This window comes from Neolamprologus multifasciatus, chromosome 3, assembly GCF_963576455.1.
Source record: "Neolamprologus multifasciatus chromosome 3, fNeoMul1.2, whole genome shotgun sequence".
NCBI classification, from domain to species: Eukaryota; Metazoa; Chordata; class Actinopteri; order Cichliformes; family Cichlidae; genus Neolamprologus; species Neolamprologus multifasciatus.
The window spans coordinates 3,041,066-3,057,903 of NC_140441.1; the positions used below are offsets into that span (position 1 = coordinate 3,041,066).

General features: G+C 39.5%; 2 protein-coding genes and 1 pseudogene across 3 annotated transcripts in view; all 3 read left to right on the plus strand.

Annotated features, from left to right (window-relative positions):
* The window catches only part of LOC146521073 (uncharacterized), a 68,522-nt gene that overhangs the window by 6,897 nt on the left and 44,787 nt on the right, over window positions 1–16,838 (plus strand). The gene's annotated exons all lie outside the window — the stretch shown is intronic.
* On the plus strand, window positions 660–14,520 carry LOC146521075 (butyrophilin-like protein 2). The gene is made up of 7 exons (XM_085154484.1): window positions 660–1,024; window positions 3,400–3,747; window positions 4,208–4,531; window positions 4,618–4,719; window positions 5,475–5,807; window positions 5,874–10,972; window positions 14,495–14,520. The coding sequence occupies exons 1-6, from the start codon at window positions 991–993 to the stop codon at window positions 5,918–5,920; spliced, it is 1,188 nt and encodes a 395-aa protein (XP_085010610.1). The 5' UTR covers window positions 660–990; the 3' UTR covers window positions 5,921–10,972; window positions 14,495–14,520.
* On the plus strand, window positions 14,811–16,781 carry LOC146521076 (uncharacterized; annotated as a pseudogene). Its single transcript, XR_014873141.1, has 4 exons — window positions 14,811–14,934; window positions 15,048–15,122; window positions 15,450–16,590; window positions 16,739–16,781. The product of XR_014873141.1 is annotated as an uncharacterized LOC146521076 (transcript).

The following is a 16,838-nucleotide window of genomic DNA, read 5'->3' on the forward strand; positions in this document are numbered from 1 at the left end:
CAGTGCACTGAATGCATCATTTGCTACTGTGGTGTAACCAGTGTTGGGACCATGTGACCTGCCCAGAGTGTACAGCTGGAAATGAGCAGCTTAACTACAATCTGACTGGTTTCCATCACTATGTCTCTGATTCATTTACATTAACACACATGTACCTTCATGCACGGGCTGTTTATAGTCCACATGTGTGTTTAACCTCAAACTTAAACTCATTTTAGATCGTTTTCATACTGTCTATCGGCTCTGTAGGCCCATGTTTCCAGAGTGTGGAGGACATGTTTTCCGTCTGTTCTCAACTTTCTACGAGTCTCCAGTCATCCTCTGCGACAGAGGAGACAATTAAATGAAGTTAGTGGGAAATATTTAGTAACAGAAACACGTCCTCCTCCCTCTGTAAAACATGTGTGAAGGACTGCAGAGTGATCATCTCCAACAAGTTCATTAGCTAAAACCAAAGTGATGCTTTAAACTTCTTAAACACGCTGTACTCCTTTTACAAATGATTCCAAACATTTTCTTAGTAATTATAATAATAATGTTTAAAAAATTAAGTAATTTGTGTTTTTTAACACATAAGAACTGCAGCAGGAGTGAAAGAGGAAACCTCAAAAAACAAAGTCATGAGCTTCAAGAGTTGAATTTTATTTTTAAAGTTATAAAAACATTTTCATAGGTTGAAAACTTATTGTCAGTTTTGCAGAACTTCAACATTTCTATTAGAGAGACTAAAACTGACGTCCTCCCTTTCAAACCTTCTTTTCAGCTTCAGGTTCCAGCAGAATATAAATCCACATGTTGCTAAAAGCTGTCAGTAGTCTGTGTGAGACATGCTGTAACGCTTCTCCTCCGAGTTTAATGTTGAAAGTCCTTTTTATTTTGAAGGAACTCAGGAGGGTCTTCTTATCAGGAAACTTTTCGTCGTGCACCAAAGCCTGCAGTGCAGCGAACACCACAGTGATTTCTAACTAAAGGTTTTTCCCAGAGAAGGAGATGCTGCTGCTGTTGTTCGTGCTGCTGGTACTCGGTGAGAGCGCTCTTTGAATGCACACACACACACACACACACACGGTTATTTAAAATAATTTGAAGTGTGTAACATGTATAACTACTCACTGCAGTTACTTTACTCCTGCTGAAACCTGCAGGCTTCATGCTCATCATCCTGGAATCTGCTCATCTGTTTAAGAAATGTTCCTGTCCTGTCTCACTAATAGTACCACAGTACTGCCTGTAGTGACGTTTGGCCACATTAAAGGTTATAAAAGAAGCCTGGTGCCAGATCTATTGTAGCTTCAGCTAAATAAATGAGAACAGTGTGTTTTTGCAGCAGGTCAGTTTAACAAAGTGCTCATAATGTCAAATGTATTAGTTGTGTAGTGTAGTCCCCACACTGGTTCATCCTGGTGCCTTTTTAAGCTTCACTGATTCACAGGTCATTGTTAAACTTAACAAACAACATTTAGTTTTTGGTTTATTTGTAACAGTTTGTTCCAAACGCACAAACGTGCTCTGGTCTTTTTAAATTGAGGACTTTTGGCTGTGCAGTGTTCCAGGTGTGTCAAAGCACCAGATGTCTGATATGGAAGACCAAGAGATTCACACACATTGACATAAAGCTTTTTTGATTTGGTGTTTAATTGTACAGTAAAATACAGATTAGTAAATACATGTAGGAATTTTTTTTGAATTTACTTTGGAGACTGACCTGGATTTTTTTCTACGCTCCTGTTTGAACCATCAGCTCTGCTTTAGCATTACTAACAGGTGTGTGTGCTCGTACAAAGGACTTTTAGCTCCAGCATTCACACTCTGTGCAACATTGAACCTCTTAAGCTAATGTGCTAAAACAGATAATGCTAGCATCAGTTTGTGTTACTCTAACCAATCAGAGAGCTCCTTTCATCACACTGCATGGCTGATTTGTTAACTAATTTCATAGTTATTTTCAAAAACATCTTTAAAAGCTGAAAATTGAAAAAGTACTTTTTACATTGAGAGTTTAGCTTTTTTAAACTTCATCTTCAAATTGAAATCCTTATTACTGGAGTGATAGTAGATCTAGAAATATTCACTATCAATGATTCTGTTTTTAATTAAATTATCACACAATAATTAACTTTGTAAGTGTCCAAATAAATAAAAGAAAAATAATTAGCAGATTCCCACCCTCATACATTTTGTGATGAAGACGAACACACACTCTCTCTCTCACACATACCACGATAAGATTTAAGTGGATTTATGTAGCTGTGAATTTTTAGATGTTTGTTTTCCAGACGTTGTACATTTGTTGTTGTTTTTTCTCTTACCAGTAGAGCAGTTGGAGATATGCTGTTCATTTCTATTTGTGCTCATTTATTACATCTATGTCTCCTCCACCCCATGTTTTCCTCCTGCCTGTCCTGCCTTAGACATCATCATACTGTACACCAGATATATTTTAATAACTGAAACAACACAAATAGAAATGAAGAAATAAAAAGATAAAAGAAACACATGAACCAGAGGAGACAGAGCTGATCTTGGTAACAGAGCATTCGCATCATAATTCTGATGCTGCTGCAGAGGATTTAAGAAGGAGAGAAGAAAATTCACGAGTCGATGAATTTACTGATGCACTGTAAGTTCTGAGTTCACTGCAGCATCTGGCCTTTCTGTGTGGAGCTTGCATGTTCTCCTCCTGTATGAGTGGGTTCTCTCAGGGTTTCCTCCCACAGTCCAAAGACATGCAGTCAGTGGGGTTGAGGTTAATCTGTGATTTTAATTTGCCCGTAGTGTGAATGGTTGTCTGTCTCTGTGTCAGACTAATGGGTCTAATTGCATAATTACATATCCACTATCTGTGGCTATCCATTAGATAGCTTGACTTCATCTCGTGCAGTCTTTCACCAGTTCATGGGAAACCCAGTCAGCAATTTTCTGCTATCTGAAACGTAGCTGCTGCTGTGCAGCTACACTTTCTACACCTGTGTATGTAGGTCAGGGGTCACTGAGCTTACCGAGCCAATAATTAGATCTAAAGGGTTTAGAATCAATAACATGACAACAAATTTATGCACCTGTCTGATTTTGTTAATCAATTATTGCACACTTTCTGTAAATCCAAGTGTGTGTGTCTCCTATATGATATATTTAACTGACATTTTTATTGGAACAACCAACAATTGTTGGGCAGGAAAATAATGACTATTAACAAGGTTGCCCAAACTTTTCATCCCACTGTATGGAAAAGCTCTTTTTTAGAGCTTTATCATTTCACACATAAAAATATTACACCTTTCCACACTTGCTCAGATGTAGGGAGAGAAAAATCAGGGGGATTTCAGTCTCTTTCTATCCTCGTTATATGGCTAATTATAGTTAATTAGTGTTTTTATTTTTGTTTTTGTCTCCTTCCAGTTTCCCAGCATGTCCTGGCTGTGGTGGTGGAGGTGTATGAGGGGGCAAAGTCTGTCCTGCTGCCCTGTCAGTACACAGGTTTTGTAGTTGAGGACCCCACAATGATATGGACTCGCGCTGATCTCAACCCCAAATCTGTCCATCTGAGACAAGAAGAAACTGATGATCTGAGCAGACAAAACCAGCGTTACAGCGGGCGCACGTCAATGAGGCCTGATGCTCTGGACACTGGAGACTTCAGCCTCACTCTGAGAAACCCCCGACTGACTGATAGTGGCGACTACACCTGCTCCATCCGCACTGGAAGGGAGGAACTGAAACTGACAGACGTACAGCTGCATGTCAAAGGTCAAAAACCCCAATAACGTCTGTAATTACAAGTCAAAGATGAGTACAGTGCTGACACAGGTCAGAGGTCACAGTAAAAGGTAGTAGAAAGTGTCTTTCTAGAAATCTAAACCTAAAAAATGACAGAAACATTTTCTAGACTCAACCAGTCTGGAAACATCAAAACAAAACTGGAGAGAGAAAGAGACCATGACTGGGGAAATCTGAGGTAAACCAACATGAGCACACTGAGGACAGGACACAGAGACAGACAGGTCTGACTAAATGAAGTCAGATGCACTAAAATAATACAAAAGTCATATAAAATAAAATGTAAATACAATAGAAAACTCAAATATGAACATTTTATAATTCCAGCTCAAAGACTGGGTCAAAGACACAGGACCATCACAAACACAGATGCCTTGATTATCATCAGTGTGACTGCTGCTGCTCATGTTGTGGTTTCTTGTCCTCTCAGACCAGCAGGTGGAGGTGAAGGTGGAGGAAGGCTCAGACTCCGTCATCCTGCCCTGCAACACAACACCTGACCTGCCTGAGGACACCACAGTGAAGTGGACTCACTCTGACCGAGAACTCATGATGGTCCATGGGTGTTCAAATGGAAGCGACCACCAGGACGACCTTTACTGTGGTCGCACGAAGATGAACGAAGACCTGCTGAGAACTGGAGACCTCAGTCTGACCCTGAAACACCCCACAGAGAGAGACGGTGGAGGATACATCTGCACCATCTACAGGGACAAAGACATCCTGAGACAGAAAGTATTGCTGCAGGTCAAAGGTCAGACATGTAGCTACAGGTCAAAGGTCAGAGCAGATTGAGTACAGCGTTCAGCAGTCATGTGATATTGTTTTGTTTGTCCACAGAACCGTTTCCGTCCTGGGCCACAGTTCTCCTGGTGTTCCTGCTTCTTCTTGTAGTTGTTTCTGCGAGTCTTTTGTTTCATTTCCGTCATGCCTTGGTGTCAGGTGAGTCTCTCATACTACACTACCCATAATGCATATAGTTAGCCTCCTCTGGTGGTTTCTTGACTTGTTCCGCTAATTTATTCATTAATATGTAAATATTTAATTTGCATATTAATGATCAAAGTCACAGCCCATTGTTCATCTTACTGCTATCTTACTCCGTACAGTTGTCTATACATGTTTCTGTACATCGTTACCTGCATATACAAACTTCAGTTGCTTATGTAAATAGGACCACTTTGTGTTTTCATTTTATATTTTACATCCCCTTGCTATAAGAGTTGTGTAACACCCACATTTCTCATTCGTGGGAGTTTTTGTATTCTTTTCCAATTCCACCAGTAAGATTGGGGAAACCTTTTTCCATTACATTAGCCTGTCCCTGCTGGTGGTGTCGTTCAAACAGAAAACAAGTCTTTGTTAGTCTGTAGATGTTGGAGGAGCTCCTCTCAGAGAGTCTGCAGGACAGTTTGGTCTGAAAGCTCCTCCTGTGTCCTCGAGGATCAGAGTGTAAAATGAGAAGTGAACAAACACCTGCTGAACTTTGACCTCCAGGAGAAAACCTGATAGCGTTCCCCCTGTGAGAACAGCGAGATCTGCTCTGAGCTGCTCCATAAACACAAATCAGACTTTGTGCGTTAGATTGGTTGAACCTCCAGCATTCAGTCAAGCTACAGATGGATGATTCAAACAGGACATGGCATTTCTCTACACCTCTGAAAACCTGCTGCTGTCTGTGTTTGTTGTTCTTTCAGTGATTCCGGTGAAGGTGGAGGTGGAGGAGGGGGCGGAGTCTGTCCAGCTGCCCTTTAAAACAACAAAACACCTGTCGGGGGAAGTTCAAGTGATATGGGAACGTTACGAGCCGTTCCAGAAGGCTCACGTGTTTACAAACGGCCCAAACCAATTTGAAGAACAACACGAGGTTTACAAAGACCGAACTGTGATGAACAAAGACCTGCTGGAAACTGGAGACCTCAGTCTGACCCTGAAACAGCCCACAGAGAGAGACAGTGGAGAGTACAAGTGTTTGGTCTGGAGGAAGGGAACCTTCATCAGAAAGAAAACCGTGAAGCTCAAAGTCAAAGGTTGGTTTGTCTGTTTGTTTGCTGGCTTGTGTGATTGTGTCTGACTGTCTCGAGTCTCCTCTGCAGGTCCAGGATCAAACAGAGGACATCAGGACCAGAAGCTGCTCCATTGATCCGACTCCTCTGACGGCTGATCGATCAGTGTTACGACTGCTGTCGTAATGTTGTCTCTCATGTGCAAATGTAAGTGTGCAGGTGCATTTCTGTCATTGGTGGATCCCGGAGACGGTGCCTGCTGATTGGCTAACTACATGGAGACAACATATTTACACAGGAGCATGTAGGGGTGGACTGCCTTTGTATTTGATCACTGTTTTCTCCTGTTTTTGTCAGTTTTGGAGGTACGCTGCTGTCATTTAATTTCTTTGAGTATGTTGTTTGTATCCTTGTCTCAGGGACCAAGCAGTAAAGCATAAAGGACACAGGTGTTTAATTTAAAAAATGGGGTTTTATTGACCCAAAAGTATAAACAGATATTTAACAAAGCTTAAACAGGCAGACCAGCAAAACAGGTCAACTCAATAGACTAAGCTCAAGATAATAATTAACAAAACCTCAAACAAACATAAGACAAACTGACCTCCTGAAACGACACACGGGGGAACGTTAATACTGGTTTAGCTAAACCACATGACACACGGGGGAAAAAATGGCTGCCATGTAACCAACTAATACAAAACAATTAAACAAACTTGAAACACCCTCCAGGCAATGAAGCACGACGGCTGTCAGTGGTACTTCAGCTCTCCCAGCCCTTTGCCAGACAGGAGAGAAGCCCCAGGTGACTCAAACACAGAAAGATGTATTAATATAAAACAGAACTTTGACCTTGCAGTGTTCATATGTGTGCACGCCTTCTAAACATTGGAAGGTGTAATAAAAACAAATAATAAAGGAACAATATTGGACAATGAGTAGAATATATTTAAAGTAGTGACTGCAAAGCAAACTAAAGTGAAGTAATGCTGAGGTGTGGCTCATCCTGTGCAGCCATCACACCTTGAGCCCCGTTTGTTTGTTGTATTGCTGTTAGTTCCACCCCGAAGCTGAAGTCCGCTCCTTTGTGTTGAACCCACTCATTGTAAATGAATCACCATCAAAATGTACTAATTATGTGATGTGCTGCTCACGGTCACACAGGGATGGATCAGCCGTATATTATGGTCTGGCCACGCCTAGACGGGCCGTAACAATCAGTTTGATCTGTGTGATTGATCAGTGATGTCAGCATGATCACAGGTCCATAGTAACCATAGTAACGCTTTTTGTTCTCACTCGCCTTTTTTAACTTGTCAAGTTGGTTTTGATCTAAAATATTATGATAATTATTGTTCTATGAATTTAACCTCGGTCGTAACAATTTAATCTGATCCAGTGTTGTTGTTCTGCTGTGGTGATGGAGCGGCTGCTCCTGACTACAGATGGATGATTCAAACATGGCACACAGAGAAGAAGGAGTAGAAGAAGAAAGCTGAATGCCTGTAATGCTGATCTGCATGGATCAGAGCAACAGTGAGAAAACATGGAGGAACCTTTAAGGCAGCGGTCCCCAACCCCCGGACCTCGGACCGGTGCCGGTCCGTGAGTCGTTTGGTACCGGGCCGCGAGAGTTGAGGCTCAGGTGTGAAATGTATAGTTTTCAGGGTTTTTATCGGTTTTCAGCGTTATTTTGTTATCGTTTTTATGTTAACTCGGTTTTCCTGGATCTTTTCACGTGTGTTATGAATAAATCTTCTTTTTTTCGGTACCGGTACTAGTTTTGTTTTGTTGTATTTATCCGCGACACCTTAAAGGCCGGTCCATGAAAATATTGTCGGGCATAAACCGTCCGTGGAGCAAAAAAGGTTGGAGACCGCTGCTATAAGGAACAATGTCAAGACAGAAAAACAGGAAACACACTGCTGAGCTTCAGATTCAGAGTCTGAAACAGCAACAAAACACTGCCAGTGAACACAATCCAACTATTTAGTGTGTAGTGGATATGTTGAGCTCTGAATGTGTGTAAGAGTCCAGCAGACAGTCTGATCCAGTTTGGCTCTGCTGAAGTCTGGATGTAGATCATGGAGGAGTTTCTCACTTCAGGCTCTGATCCTGTTCTTACACACTGAGGTTTTGTCTCGTTTTCTTCGTCCTGCTAAGCTGTTCATGTTCAACACTACAGAGGGAACAAATCCACTCAGGAAGCAGCTCATCTGAGGTCATTTGATCATCAGGTTGATTTGGATTCATTGAACATGATGATATTGCTTTTTGAAGTATGATCATATTGATGGTAAGTCATAACACAGACAGCTGCTCTGACTTTCTAGATTTCTTTCTTTCTCTTTATGTACCCCTAAATTACAACAACAGTCGTCTCAAGATGCTTTAAACTCTAAGTCTGTGTAGTGTCTCAGTCATCCAGGTCATGGTCGTCTAAGCAGTTTGGAAAAAAACAAACATAGAGTATGCTGTGCAGAGCAGCGAGCAGTTCTCAGACCTCTGGAGACACCAAGCAGCCACTTCATGCTCTCTCTTTCTAGTCCCTGTCAGGACTCTTGCTGCAGCATTTTGGATTAACTGAAGGCTTTTCAGGGAGTTTTTAGGACTTCCTGATAATAATGAATTACAGTCGTCCAGCCTGGAAGTAATAAATGCATGAACTAGTTTTTCAGCGTCACTCTGAGACAGGATATTTCTAACTTTAGAGATGTTGCACAAATGGAAGAAAGCAGTCTTACATATTTGCAAGTGTTATCTGGCTTCATGGTTTAAGCTGGGTGTCATCTGCATAGCAGTGCACACCTGTTCAACCACTCACACTGTGATGTGCATTAAAATGAAGCTGCACAGGCTGTTGGACAGTAAGCTTTATAGTTTCAGTTGGTCCAGTTTAATGTGCAGCCATCACGGAGAAATAATCAGCAGCACTGAGAGCGCGCTCAGCAACAAAACCTTTATTTCACTGCTCTGTGCTTTAAATCAGCAGATTAATGATTTGCTGCAGCATTCGTTTTCACAATAGTGTTCTTTTATAGACTTTTCATCCATATCTGATAATGTGTTTTAGTAGGTGGAGCTCGTAGGGATCGTTTTTTGTGGAGTCATGTGATCCATCAAACACCCCCTTTAGATTGGTTACATGCTGCCAGCACCGCCTCTTTCATGTGAACGTATGAGCAAACTCTGGGTTAACTTAGTGAGTTAACACATGTTGGTTTGTACAACCTGACTGTAATAATGAAAACCGTCTGTTCTTCGCTGGGATTCCCTTTTGTCCAGTTTGGGTTTTGAGTCCATTTTATTATTGTGTGACATTTAGAGGAGGACGGTAAACCTGTCCTGGTCGAGGAGGAGAGATTGCTGTTGTTCTCTGCAGTGGTTTAAGCATTCAAACGACGAACTCTGTAACATGAGTTCACTAAATGAAGCCCCTCACTGTAGTTTATTTTATTTCTGTAAAGTCGCATCATCCTAAAAACTTGATTCTATTCATCCGGATGTAGATCCAAGTGACAGACTCACCTCTGTCCCCTCAAACAGATCCCTCAGTCATGGACGTGTTCGTACAGCAGCTACTTTCAGCTGCTCCCTCATCACAAGACGCTATCACAGCACACAGCTCTGCATGTTTTACACCAAATGCAACACAAAGGCGATTATTGTCACCACTCAACATGTTAACCTCTACACTATGGAGCCATAAACCTCTGTTCTTACAGTATAGTATGCTTTCATTATGTAACCCGGGTTAAAAAGATGCATAAATAGTAAAAGATAAGTAAAGTCTAAGAATATAAATATCAAAGAGTTCATTTATTTAAATTTTCTTGTTTATTAAAAGGATCAAAGTTCATGTCAACTGATTAAAAACATGTTTGCATTGTTTAAAATAAGTTATCTTTCTTTTCTTGTGACTTGTTTGTGAGAACTGTAATTTCCTACGGGGATATGGTCTGTGAAGGTAACACAGGGTGGAGAAGGAAAAGGAGAAAAAAGAGAGCGCGAGGAGAGAGGGCGGTGGTGCGTGAGTTACACGGAGCATCCGGAGAAGCTAGCTTGTTTTTATGTAGTATCAGTGAGTGTGTTTCGACTTTTCAGAAAGATAAGTCACAGTGTCGGTAAGTTAGTGACGTGACACGTAAAGTTTCGGCGTGAAGCTGCTGGACTGTGTGTTTTGTTTACTGCGGCCGTGCACGCATTGAGTTAAAGCGAGGCTAACCCAGCCGTTAGCTAATAAGGACTACTGTAGCTGCCGTTTCGCTAAAGTTGTGGGACGTAACAAGCTGCAGAGGATCGTTACCGAACTGGATAACGACGGACAGACCCCGGATAGTCACTCTGAGTGCCCGCGTCACTCAGAGTATCTCTGGCAACGTGGGAAGCTAAAACAGGAAGCTTGTGGAGCACGTGGAGATCACGGACCTTCCTCATCTTTGTGCTACTGCATTCAGAGCGGAGTGTTTCTGAAGGAGCTGAAGACAACTTGTTGCCTGGATTAATCTGGTGGAAAGTGCACGTTTCACAAGGTACTGAGTTTATTTATTTATTTATTGCTTGTTGAGTGAAGAACTTCCGGTTGGGAGATCGTTTTGGATTTATACTGGAGCATTGACTATGTGCACGTTAGCATATGCTACTTCCGGTGCGGAAACTCCTGTGGGGAGCTTTGTTTCCGGTGTCCTATTCACGCCCTGTTTACGGTCCAAAACAAGTTAAGCAAATGAATAAATCAAGCGTCGATTTACATTTCTATAGATGTCTCGGGCATTTACCCAATATATCTGTAAATGATGTTCATGGACTTGTCGATATTTTTCCCCCGCGCCTCAGAGCAAAAGAGAAAAGGGATTCAAATGTTATATTTCTCAGCTGTCCCTCGTTTATCGCGGGTGTTATGTTCTAAAAATAACCAGCGAGGTGAAATCAAGTAGCCAATTTTATTTTTTGATGGTGCAAAACGTTTGGTGGACATCGTGGACATACAGCACTGCACTTCAGAGTCACACTGCTGCATCGATGCAGCGATTCTGTACAGGAGAGACGTCACGGAGGAGATCGTCTGCAGCGATCAGGACACAATGTGACGTAAAAAGAAAAGCATGCAAACTTGCACTAAAAAATCTGCGAAACAGCGAGGTGAAAGGTGAACCGCGTTATAGCGAGGGACCGCTGTAATTTTGAAGGTAAGTCACAACATACCCTTCATAAATACTAATGTATAGAAACTGTTACCAGCAATCATTCATTTCTTGTGTGGCTTTTTTCACGGTTTGTTAACATGCTGTGTAGGTGTGTACTTGACTAGCTGATATCGACATAACAGGAAACATCTGGTTTGACTATTGTTCACCTGTAGTTTGAATGCTGAACATTTGCCTGTTTAAATCATGAGACCAGTCACTATACAGAGATGTGCTTCTGAATGTGGACGATGTGTCTTCTGCTGCAGTTCTGCTTGTGTTGAGTGATGGAAACAACTAATCAATCTCTATAAACGTCAACATTGATCATTAGATTTTTATGACACACAGTGGTGAGTGTTCCCACCTTCTGCTCTTTGTAACTTAACGCCATCTTTCCGTTTTCGAGTTGTGGACATGATTTTGGAGTATATCTTCGCAGTAGCGATTGACCGCAAAGTAAAGCTACCGGAAATGTACAACCCCACATCCGGTCTCAAACCAGGAAGTTAGCATTTTCTCGTGCACAGGGTCAATACAGGCCTGCAACGTAGGGTTTATCTCTGCCGGCTTTAGGTTTAGTTTGGGACCATAATAGTTTTATCACTGGTGGTTTACACTGTATATGTGGAGATTCTGTGTACAGTGGGTAAATTGCTGTGTGTGTTTTTGGTTTGCCTGAATACTGAAATCTGCCATTTTATTATTTTGTTTTCATTGTTTGGTAAATTAAAGGAGGGTTGCAATGCTCTACTTTACATGGTGTATGACATGATTTACTGCACTATAGACACTAGTGTTTATTTTTGCGTGTAGTGCTGCTGTTAAGGAATAAGCTTCATTGATCCCAGAAACAAAAGAGAAGTTAATTTAAGAATATCGTACGAGAGTACACTAGGAAAAGAACCCAGGGCCCATTTATTACTGGTGTCAAGCCAGCCTCCACTTTGTTTTACGTTCCCTGTGTATTCAAAGTATTATGGCAAAAGATGTGGAAACATGATTTCAAAATAAAATCTCCTGAAGCATGATTTCAAAATAAAATCTCCTGAAGCATGATTTCAAAATGAAGGCCAACTTCCAGTAAATTAAGAGCACATTCACAAATATCAATTAGTCTTGTTTGCACACTCTATTGTTGGATACAAATGACATACCCTAGTATTCTAGTAGCAACATGTCAATATTAAAGCCACCTCCGTTTGGATTTCAAAGTAAAAGCCCTCTGAATGTTTATTTTTGAACTACTCTTTTAATTAATTCAGAATGGAAAACTCACGTTTCCACAGACTTGTTGCAGTCTATATTGACAGTATACAACCCCATAGTGATTCCATGTCAATATTAATCATTCTTGTTTTGCCCTTCAAAATTCTCTCTTTCAAATTGACCATATATCAGTGTGCGTTTTCAATGACTTCAGAAAGCTCTAAAATGGAAAATTGCTATTTCCACATAATAATTACTTTCTGTATTGACAGCATTCCATCCCACAGTGATACCATGTTGATCTCAAGTCATTCTGATTTTGTCTTTCAAAATAAGAGCCCTTTCAAATTGCTCATACGGGAAATAATCTTTCAATGAATTCTGATTTCTCTAAAAAGAAAAATTCTTGTTTCCATTGCATAAATCCACTTTAGATCAACAGTATACAGCCCCACAGTGATACCATATGAATATCAAGTCATTCTGATTGTGCCTTCCAAAATAAAAGCCCTTTCAAATTGAGCATATATGACCTACTCTTTTAACGGTTTCAAAATGCTCTTAAACAGAATTTTGCTGTTTCCACAAGATGAATCCATGTTAGATCAACAGTATACAGCTCCACAGTGATACCATATTAATATCAAGTCATTATGATTATGCCTTCCAAAGTAAAAGCCTTTTCAAATTGTCCATAATTCACCTACCTTTCAGTGATTTCAAAATGCTCTAAAAAGAATAATTTCGGTTTCCAGCTTAGAATTATTCTGAAATGTTTTTTTATTCTTTCTGTTACTCACATGTATGTTTTGATGTGCAATGGTGTTAGTTTGAATGACATCTCCAAGGCCCTTTAATTTATAATTGTCTTTTCTGTTTTTTCTTTTTACTTTGTCAAGTATTCACCACATTTAAAACCCACAAAAAAAAGACAATAGTTAACTTTAAAATTAGTACAGAGGTGGAGAATAAACTCAGCCGTGGTGTCTTTTGTCTTATGCAGTCAGAGAGATTATTGAATGTTTGGGTGGATGTATTTTCCTCTGTGGTGGGTTACGATGTGCGCCCACCACCCCAGGCATGCTCTGTTTTGTGTACCTATTTTTAAATCCCGGTAGCTCTGCAACCACGTGAGCTAGCGCAATAATTTTTTTTGCATATGAAACCGGAGGAGTTGTACTTACATCTTATGCCATCAGCTTGTCCTTGGTCACAGTTTCCTTCCACATATAGCTTTGCAAAAACTGCCTAAAAAGCACTTGCAGCAACAAAAACATAATATTCCAGAAACACGCTTTGCCGATCCAATCAGCTGTTCATAAAACTTCCTACGTTGGAATAGATGTCAGCGCGAACTTTTGCATGTCCTCCATGACCTGCCCGAAACCGGAAGTCACGTCATTTTCGCGGAAATTTTGTTTTTTTTTTACTATCAGGGCCTCATGAGCCTATACTGGTGTTTTTAAAAGTTATGTTTGACTTTATGACTTTCTGTGTGGTTTCTGGGATGCTTAGGACTCATATTGCACTGCTGGAAATAGTTTATTTTGATGCATATGCTGCTTTTTTGCAAATTTGCACAATAATATTTATTTTCGTTTTTCCTGCAGTATATAAAAATTGGTGTATTTCAAAAATAAAACTATGAAGACACTCAAAATAAATTTCCTGTGGTGGGAAACTATTTTGTGCAACTTTTTTGTATTTACAGTTTTGAGGGATAAGCCTCTTAAATTTCTCTAACTAGAAATATATGTTAAAAAAACAAAAACGATTTTCAATTTTTTTGTAGTTTATTGCACTTTTTTGCAATTAATGTAATTTCTATGCACTTAATGCAGACATATTATTAAAATTTGGGCTGTAATGGTTGTATTGATGTATAGCAACTTGAAATGCTCCCAAAAATGGCTCCACAGCATGTAAACATATAATATAAGCTCTGGCGGACTTGGTTCTATGGTAGGTCTTAAAGGGTTAATATTTCCTATCAACCAATTATGTGTATTCCTTTGATAATAACTGCAAAATTAAAAAAAAAATTAATTAACACGTGTTCTATAACAGGCACATCTGTAGCTAACAGGCAATGGCTTTTTAACATCAAGTGCTGCACATTTTCTTCAGGGGCATTGTATTTCACAAAAACATGTTCAAATAGTACTTGAATAGAAACAAAGTTTTGTAATTAGTGGCACCGATTTAAAATTGTTCTCAGTTCATTGAGAATATTATACATATTCTTTATAAAATGTTATGATTTCATATTCATCAATGATATAAATGCCACTGTAATGTTTTCTTTTTTACACTTAGAGTCTACCGCTTCTGCTTATTTGGGGTATGTATTTTTTTCTTCTTTTCTTTCATATACATTTTCCAGGAAAAATAAAACTGAAAATGCTATATCTTCTGTTTTAGAACAAAAAGAAAACGATTACAATCAATGAAATTATTGAAACTGTGGAACAGCTGAAAAAACATGGCATGCAACTGGAGGACCATGCACTTCATAAAGAGGCCCCTGGGGTCAAGTTTGCCTGACACTTGGTATTCAGAATAATAAAAATAACCACTACAGAATTTGTGATGCATTTCGTCAGGTTAGTTCTTTTCACTTAATTTTTTTTAAAAACATATTGTATTAAATTATTAAGTTAAAATCAAATTTATTAAAAATGTATGCCTGTTCTCTACAGAACGTGTCTATACCAGTCAAAGGGGATTCAGATAATGGACAAAAGCCACCAGAGCAGGTTCCATAAATAAAATTCTATGTGTTTGATATCAAATATGTTGGTATACCAAATTTTAGTCAATGTGTTACTGTTGAAATTATCCCTAAACTTAATATTGTCATTTTCAACAGGAAGAACTATCAGCTGCCGCTTCTCTGTCACCGGACATCTCCTCGCAGGTGGAAGGACAGTTGTCTCCTGAGCAGGTCAGTCATTAAAAATGCTTTCAAATAAGTTATGATTGGTGCTAGGATCATTGTTTAAATGACCACTTTATGTTACATAAAAAATATTTTTAAAAACACAATATACAATTAAATAAAGACTTTTATCAAATGTTGTAACATAGAATGAAATTTATATTTCATGACACTTCTCAACATGAATTTTTGCTGTATATTCTGACATTAGAAACACTGGTTGTTAATATACTTAAAATACACAAGTGTTTCAAGTATATTTACTGATATTATAGTAGTTATGTAACATGGACAAAACGTTTTCTCACAAAATAAATTTTTCCTCTTTTTTAGCCTAACAGCAACTCATCTGATGATGGATTCATAAGAATCAGGGTCCCACTTGAACAGACTTTTTTTTTCTTGAAAAGGAAAGAATGGACTAATATAAAAAATAAGAGATCCCAAAGAGGATACAAGGGACTACAGTGGACAGATCTGATTTCAGACGGAATACGGACAGTGTTTCCATATTGTTCCTTTGCCTTCAAAAGGCACAGAGTCAAGGCTTTGGACTCAGTAAGAAAGGGCCCTTTCTTCTGGTGTCTGGGTTACTGCAGTTTTGAGGACTGTCCAGTCACTGTCACTGTAGATAATGAAGACGATCTAAAGGCAAAAGTCAATTTTCAAGGTCTCGAGTGTGTGCACAACCACTATGAACTAAGAAGAAGGCCAGTAAGAGCTCATAAGAGAGATAAAATTGGCCATGAATTGGAAAACCAATTACCTAGAGCCATGTATCTGGAAAAAATGAGCAAAATGGATGATGATGTTGTGCAATCGGGGTGTAGAGATGAAGTTCCAAGTCCTCAAGTGTTGAGAAACATAGCCTTGGAAATCCGAAAGAAAAGTCGTCTTCATCATAATGAGATTATGAGTCTCCAGTTAATGGTGGCAAACAAGAAGAACAACCCAGAGGATGTATTGCAGAAAGTGATGTTACATCCAAAAGGTGGTTTTTTTTTATGGTCTTCCAGGAGCATTGAGATTTTCCAGAGCCGCTGTCGGAAGGACATAGTTTATTTGGATGCTACAGGAAGTATGAAAAAAAGAAAGGGTTCGCCTCCTTTCTATGTTTACGAACTTGTAGTAAGAAATCCACGGAAAACATCCTCTCCCCTACCAGTGGCTACATATTTAACATGTGACCATACCACTGCCTCAGTCACATATTTTTTGGAAGCATTTCTGACTGATGTTGCAAGGGCCTTTGGGCGCAAAGCCATGCGTTCACCTTTAATGCTTATGTGTGATGGATCTATGGTCCTAATGCAAGCTATCTGTTTAGCTTTTGCAAAAAAAATCTGTCTGACACAATAAATCATTATTATAACATCGCTTCATGGAAAGGAAACAAGGAAAACTTCGAGGTTCCAATTCTTCACAGATGCCTTTGTCATGTTATGAAGAATGCCAAGGAGATCTGTAAAAAGTAGTAAGTGTAGTCCTTTTAATACAGTATTCACTTGTTTGTTTGTTTTTTATTGTGACGTGTGACATGGCATTTCATTTTTCCATTTGGGAAAACATTATTACTGTTTTGGAAACACTTAAAGATAATTTCTTCTTAAACTGCACCAAAGAACTACCATCTTGCAATGCACACTGTTGGAGTCGTCACTACTGCAACTTAAATACTTTGGAATAGCATAATAATCACAAGTAATTTTAAATGTTTTATAC